Source organism: Lepidothrix coronata, unplaced genomic scaffold (genome assembly GCF_001604755.1).
Source record: "Lepidothrix coronata isolate B3197 unplaced genomic scaffold, Lepidothrix_coronata-1.0 Scaffold70, whole genome shotgun sequence".
Classification (NCBI taxonomy): Eukaryota; Metazoa; Chordata; class Aves; order Passeriformes; family Pipridae; genus Lepidothrix; species Lepidothrix coronata.
Window position 1 is genome coordinate 2,690,121 of NW_016690250.1, and position 7,972 is coordinate 2,698,092.

At 33.2% G+C, this 7,972-nt stretch overlaps 1 protein-coding gene across 5 annotated transcripts in view; it reads left to right on the plus strand.

The window, feature by feature from the left end:
- GRIK2 (glutamate ionotropic receptor kainate type subunit 2) overlaps positions 1 to 7,972 on the plus strand; it is a 365,941-nt gene that overhangs the window by 208,596 nt on the left and 149,373 nt on the right. For all 5 annotated transcript variants that reach the window (XM_017818725.1, XM_017818724.1, XM_017818727.1 and 2 more), the window contains one exon: positions 5,100 to 5,306. In XM_017818725.1, the coding sequence (XP_017674214.1) occupies positions 5,100 to 5,306 (207 nt within the window). The remainder of the gene's footprint in view (positions 1 to 5,099; positions 5,307 to 7,972) is intronic.

Here is a 7,972-nt window from a genome sequence, read left to right on the forward strand (position 1 = left end):
AATATTAGATATGCTATTTACATACCTTGTAACTGTAGCTTTGTATATAACAATCTTTTTCATACTATTACTTTATTTTATTTTAAAGCCATCTTCATTGAAAATTTAGAATTTCTTTTGCCATTTCTTTAAAAGTCTCCATTCTGAATATTCTATGTTTTAAAAAGTCAAAACAAAACAAAAAACCAACAGAAAATAAGTTTTCAACTTCATTAATAAAGATTTATTATCATTTGATTCTCCTAAATTGACTTTGTTATGCAAGCTATAGGAACTCTGATTTTTTTTTTAGATTTTTGTTGTAATTATCTAAATATTTTTGTTCTTGTACATATTCTACCTTTGTTTTGAAAGATTTTTAATTTTGGAATTAAATTTTCGTGTTCATAATGGTCTGTGCATGATGTTTGGTGTTTTCATGCTAAATTTCTTACCAGCCTGTACATATTATCATACAGGTTCATTTTTCCTGTTTGGCTGAAATAAATGCTTTCCCTTTCCCATATCTTTTATGTGCTTTTCTGTATCTGCTTGCATCAATGCTCTGAAAAGCTCACAGTTGTCAAGTTTATTTTTTTCAAGAAATATTGAAAGTTATGAAAGATATGTGGTGTTCTCAAATTTAGTAGTTTTTTGTTATTTCGCATTTGAAAAGTTAAATTACTTTTTTTTATTGTACTTCCCTGAAAAAATTGCTTTGAATGAGAAATAAATTAGAAGGAATAATTATAACAGATTTTAAAACAATTTTATTTAGTCAAATAATATATATATATTCCCACACTTTATTTCATTTATTATTTGTTTCAAATGGGTAGTGCATAATTTCTCTCCCTTTTTCTTTTTTTTTAATATTTAAAGCATGAGTTTTCAATAGCCAAATTTTAAATTAATATCTATTAAAAAATGTTAACATTAAAAGAATAAATTTACATTTTGTCTTTATAAGAAAGGGTCAGTCATCCTTTGTACACAGAATTGAAGATTTAGAATTTTTTCATTTTCATTTTTATGGTATATTTTGAAGAAAAATACCTGATGCAGGCGTTTCCTCATAATTACCATTGCATCATTTTGGGATGATTCAAGAAATACCTAAATTTTGATATATTAATAATTCAATAATATTTGATTCCTGTTGTTGTTATAGCCCTGAACAATTATTTCTCTCTCATAAATCGATTTGAATTTTGTTTACTGTCACAAAATAGATGAATCTGTTTTTAGCTTGCAAAAAACTGTAAACATGATATTTTTCTATTTTTAGTCAATCACACATGATAGTTTTGGTTTTTTTATTTTAGAAACTAAAGGAATATACAATTCCTTACTTTCTGATTCTGGTATTTTTCTTATTGCCTTTTTATATCTTTTTTTGTCATGATTAGTCAGTACCTAAATGTTACTCCCAGACTTCTCATACCCATTTCAACATCTAGACCCTGCCTGCTCTTCTTCCTGAACTAGTTTTTACTCCTGCCTGTGTTCCACTTCTCTGTCTTCAGTCACCACACAGTCATCACACTGTAAACTGACTGATTTCTTGAAGATGTAGCAGACATTTAAAGCAAACTAATGTGTTTCAGGAATTTTTCCACCAAAAAAGGTAAATTTGCCTGCTTTATGAATTATGTTGCTCATAAGTTGAAAATCTCTCTTATTCTGAGATCCGGCATAACGCCTGTGTACATCAGACTTGAAAGGTACTCATAGAGAAGCTTAGCCATAGTAATTTTTTTTATTTCAAACATATGCAATGCTTATCAGAAAAAGCTATGAGGTTTGAAGGGAGTCGTAGTATGTGAATGTGTAGAGTGGAATCAGCACAAGTTGAAGTTTCACTTGATAAAAAAAGGTCAATACATCTATTTTTCTCCTGACTGGATGCAACCAGAATGTTGGATGGCCATTGATTTATATCTCTGAATAATGACTGGGAATTACTTTCTTCGGATTCCAAGTTTACGTCATCCTGCCAAACACTTTCTCTTAATTCTCTAGTGCTTCAATTCCCTTTTATTACTAAAATGTTAGTAATAAAAATATACTTTTACATAGTGGCAAGCATCAGTTTATAACTCCACTTCAGGATTTGTACTTACGAATACCAAGGGCCACCAGTCTAGGAAAATACTTTCTGTATTTTTTGACTCTCTTAGGCTTGGATTTTCTGTTTGTTTTTCCCCACAGTATTTTGAAAATTTAAGACACCTCATAAGAAAAGAATGTTTTACTTTCTATTATGGTAAGACCTAATAATGTCTTTGATATTTTTCATGTATCATGAAAATATGATTTAGTTCAGCTGAAAAATAGGTTAGTACAGTCTGAAGTGTCACAACAGTTTAATGCTTACACATTTTGGGATTTATTGAGTCAAGAGTTTTTGCTTGAAATAAGCATCGACTTATATCTGTTTTACTTTAATGGGATGGGCATTTAGTATACATTCTTGGGATGCAGCTGAAGTAAGAAACTGCTTTGCAAATAAAAGATCTGAAGAGAAAAAAATGTTTTGGACAGTAGAAGACTATACATAAAAGCAGCAGATGCCAATATGAAATGACAATGTAAGATTGGAAAAGTATTAAGAGAATATTAATAACTTATTGATCAGACTTAACAAAAACTTTTTATGCATAACAAAACATTATAATTATTAAATAGCAGCACAGATACTATTGTAGCCCTTATCCAAACTGGTCAGAGTAAAGAATAATAAAAGAGCATGGAGTTAGAGCTAAGAATTCCAGAAAGGGTTGCAAGATTTTTTTTAACAAAGTATAAAAAAGCATCAGCATAAAAGATAAAATGTCTGAAGATTACTGAAATGATTTTATAGAAAAATATGCAGAATATATCAATGAGCTGGAATGCTCAGTGAAGAAGATCCCGCTGTGCTTATTAAGTAAAGGAGGCTCAAAAGCATGAATTGACAATTACATTTCCTCCCTGATATCTCATATATTTAAATTCTGCCCCATATAATTCAGATTTACTTGTAATGGAAGGTAGAAACAAAAATGTTTTCAAGAATCTTTTCAAGATTCCATAGATTGAGGGATGTGTAGACTGTAAATATCTGAGTGACTCCAAGAGCAAAGGTCTACAATCTGTGTATGTGAGCATTCCAAGCTACATTGGAATTTCATCATGCCTACAAAACAGGCCTTGAAGCTGTGTAAGCACCGCTCAGCAGTAATGAAAATATCTCTGTATTATAACACTGTTTTGAGCACAAATCCAAAACAGACTAGTTAATGTGAAGAAAATATGTTTTGTCTTAGCATACCTTCTGCTGGGCCAGTAGCATGCTTTTTTTCAGGAATTCTCATTTCACCTGTGGAAACTGCTTTCCTTACAGTTGCTTTCTTTGAGATATTTCATATCAATTGTCTGAGTTTATTAACAACTATTTTCATACATTGTTTTTGCTCTGACACCATCTCTGCTTCTGAAGAATTATTCAATGATCCTTGTCATTTAAATGTTTTCTGTTAGGTCTTTGTTCTTGTCAGTACTACACCTAGAAGAGCTATTCTGGAGTTTTTTGCTTATCTGTTGTTTGAAAAATTTCTGTCAAATCATCCTCGTAGTTTCTCCAGACAATTAATTTTATGTTCCTTGTTAATTGTATGAAGATCAGTGATGTACTTTTTATAAATATGGCTGTAATCCTATCAATAGAAGTATATAAAAATCAGACTCAACAGAGTCTGGATTCAGTGTTTTATTTTATTTAAAAAAAAAAGTGTAAGAGGCAACAGGGGAGCAAATATCTTCTGAATACACTTCTTTTAAGAACAAGAATGCATTCTCCTTTGCATTTTTTGGGCAAAATCTTCTATATTCAAGTTTCAGTTTTATGTAGGGTTAATGTTCAAGTCATAGGAAACCTCAAGACAGAGGTTTATATCAGAAATGTTAACAAATCATTATTAAAGATGCCAGATGCCCATGCAATGAGATGCCTCTAATGCCACTGAGTGCTGATGTGGAGATTTAGGACTAAGAGTTTTCCTAAGTTGCCCTGGAGAGTTTTTTCTGGTTATTAACTGAGACTTGTATTTGATGGAGTGATTGGATCTACTACCATTTGTCTTACCTTACTTGGTTCTAATTTTTTTTCATTGTAAAAAATGAAAAAAGTCTATCCCAAAGGTGACAAAAGACCGAGTTGCATATTTAACCTATCAAATACAACTTGAATATTCATGTCATATTGTAACAGAAAACCACTGTTTGTTTTTTGTATTTTTCCCTTCACCTTTGTATTTGAGAAAGGCCATCCTACACTGAGAAACAGATGTAGAAATCTTATGTTTTGCTAAATGTTAATTTTCTTCCCATAATTATGATTGTTCTGTCATTCATTTTAATTTGTTTGCTTTCTGTTTGCCTACTTAATGCAAAAAAGTCATATTGTGCTTTAATTTAAACATAAGAAAAGTATTTGAAGAAATTAAATTCAGTTTTCATGGAATGTGTATAATAAAATTTACTTTTTGAGTTAATTTTTTGGGTTTTGCTGCAGTCTTGTAAATGGCAACTTATAACTTGAGACAGTAGTGCAATAGGTGCTTTCATTTAATTTTTCCTCCCCCTGTGGGCTTTTGATATTTTACTTAACAAAACAATGAAAAAACAGTTAAAATACTTGTATAAAGTATAAAATCTAATACTTAAAATATTTGACTGATATTTGGAGTTTTAATTTTTTTTTCATTTGCCAAAGTACATTGTTTCTGCATTTTAACAGTCTACATTGTCCATTCAAACAGTACATTTGACATTAATGTATGATGCAATTTATTAAGGAACACATTTAAATTTAGTTCTTATATGAACTCCTTGAAGATATGTCTACAGTGTTTAGAGTGTAATTTTTTCAAAGAGAATCTTCTGACTAAATTCACTTTGAAGATATATGAAGACTATCAAATCTAAAGGATTGTACTTTTCTTATTAGTTCTTTGTACAGGGAGTGGTATCATAACTGTATACGCATCTGTGCACATGACTGTGTACCACTTAAGGCTAAAACAAGAAGAAAGGTGTGAGGGCACTCATTATCCATTCTGCTTTTTTAATACTTACAGGAAGAACCATATGTTATGTTCAAGAAGTCTGACAAACCCTTGTATGGAAATGATCGATTTGAAGGTTATTGCATTGACCTCCTCAGGGAGCTGTCTACTATCCTTGGATTTTCCTATGAGATTAGACTGGTGGAGGATGGAAAATATGGAGCCCAAGAAGATGCCAGCGGACAGTGGAATGGAATGGTTCGTGAACTAATTGATCATGTAAGTTAACTTTTAGAAGCTTTCCAGTATCCATTTAGATTTCAAATCTGTCTGTATAAATTGTAAAACTTTTATGAAAATGCTGTTTGAATACTACTGTTTTCAAAATGCAGATGTTTAAAGAAATAGTGCAAGTAAGTTCATATCCATTATTTCTTCAGTGTGGAATTTGTTTGTTAAATGAAACATCTCCGTTTTCTGTATAGAAGTGTGTGTTTTGGCCAAACTGGTTTAGCTCTTCTGTGACATATGCCTAAGACAAAATATGGAATAAAGTACTCAGAATTTATTTCTGAGAATGATGTAGAGGTTTTTATAACGAAATACATGTCTTCAATAATCAATAGAGGTCAGGTCTCTTCTTCTGATAGTGGATCTGAGATTTTGTCTCAGAGAAATTTCTGTGTATGTAGTGTCCCCCAGGGATCAGTGTTGGGCCCAGTTCTGTTTAATATCTTTATTAATGATCTGAACAAGGGGACTGAATCCATCGTCAGCAAATTTGCAGATGACGCCAGGTTGGGGGGGAGTGTCAATCTGCTGGAGGGTAGGAGGGCTCTGCAGAGGCACCTGGACAGGCTGGACAAATGGGCTGAATCCAATGGTATGATGTTTAACAAGACCGAGTACATGGTCCTGCACTTTGGTCACAACAACCCCATGCAGCTACAGGCTGGGGACAGAGAGGCTGGAGAGTGACCAGGCAGAAAGGGACCTGGGGGTTCTAATCAACAGGAAGCTGAACATGAGCCAGCAGTGTGCCCAGGTGGCCAAGAAGGCCAATGGCATCCTGGCCTGGATCAGGAATAATGTGGCCTGCGGGACCAGGGAAGTGATTCTGCCCCTGTACTCAGCACTAGTTAGGCTGCACCTTGAGTCCTGTGTCCAGTTCTGGGCCCCTCAGTTCCGGAAGGACACTGAGGTGCTAGAGAGTGTCCAAAGAAAGGCAACAAAGCTGGTGAAGGTGCTGAAGCACAAGTCCTGTAAGGAGTGGTCAAGGGAGCTGGGGCTGTTTAGCTTGGAGGAGAGGAGGATTGCTCTCTACCTCTACCTGAGGGGAGGTTGGAGCGAGGTGGGGGTCAGTCTCTTCTCCCAGGCAACCAGCAGCAGGACAAGAGGGCACGGTCTTAAGCTCTACCGGGGAGGTTTAGATTAGACATTAGAAAGAAAATTCTTTACAGAGAGAGTAATCAGATATTGGAATGGGCTGCCCAGGGAGGTGGTGGAGTTACCATTCCTGGAGGTATTTAAGAAGAGACTGGATGTGGCACTTAGTGCCGTGGTCTAGTTGACAGGGTGGTGTTGAGTCATGGGTTGGACTTGATGATCTCAGAGGTCTTTTCCAACCTGGTTGATTCTGTGATTCTGTGATTCTGTAAACACAGACATTATTTGATATTAATCTTTCTTGAAATTTTAACAATAAAATACAAGCAATAAAACAACAATATCCATACATACTGAAGGAGCAAAGCAGTGTCAAGACAGATACCATTACAATTACCTGTAAATGAGTAAGGGAGGTATTACTTTAGGTCTTTTAAAGTATACTTTCTTCTTTTGTTGTGCCAGTTGAATTTAGTGCCTTAGAAATATTTTAGTCAATTTAAAAATTATGTATTATCCCTTTCTGCATTTCTTTGGGTAAATTACTTGATAGCATTTTCTCTATAGACATGTGGTCAAAGATTGAGATGAAACGCATTCTGCACATCACTGTTATTTAAAATAGGAAAAAGAGAAGACTATTTTATAATTAATTCAAGTGGAACCTCTTAATGATGGCAGAAACTACATGAATAGCTTGAAAAAATATATTCCCTAATCTTGTTTCAATTTACTTTAAGATTTTAGCAGATGGGAAGAACATGTGCTAATCAAAATATTCACATTTACTAGGAGGGTTGTTCTTCATGCTTTTTTAGTAAATGATAATCTGGTATTGGTGTTGCAACAGATGTTGATTATGCCTGGCTTCACACTTTTAAGAAGAATGCGTAGGCGTATTACAGTTATATTATCTTTAATGTGTGTATGTGTTATACCTAGTACGCATACATAGAAAACAAACATATTTAGCTACACTCTCTGTGCCTCTCTATACACATGCATTTTTATACATGAACAAATGCATAGGCCTGTTTAACTATTAGACTTGATGGTTGCTAGGTAATACCATCATCTGGAACTAATTTTCCATGATTGAGGTGGATTTTGTGGAAGTATATACTCAGAAGCAAAAATAAATCACATTTTTATATGCCTTTTATTATTCAGCCTTTAAACATTCTTAAAAAGAACTCGTATGGCCTCCTAAGCTTTTCACTAAGATAATCTTGAAATAAAATGCATTTGAAGAAGTTGCAACAGTAAAGTGTGTGGAACTGTAGTTTTCCTATCCTTTCCTCTTGATAACACAGAATGAAACAGGTGTTCTCTATTTCCATAGATAATATATAACTAAATGTAGATTAAAATTTATTTTGCCTTTTGAAATGTTTTTTATTTTGGACTAAAAAGAGTTTAGAAACTGTATTAGTATATCATAGGAGATGTAGTACAACTTCATAACCTGGACCATAAATTTCTCAATTTCTCAATAGTTAAAATTTTCCTTTTTTCTTTTTTTTTTTTTTTTTTTTTTTTTTTAATCTATTCTTATTTTG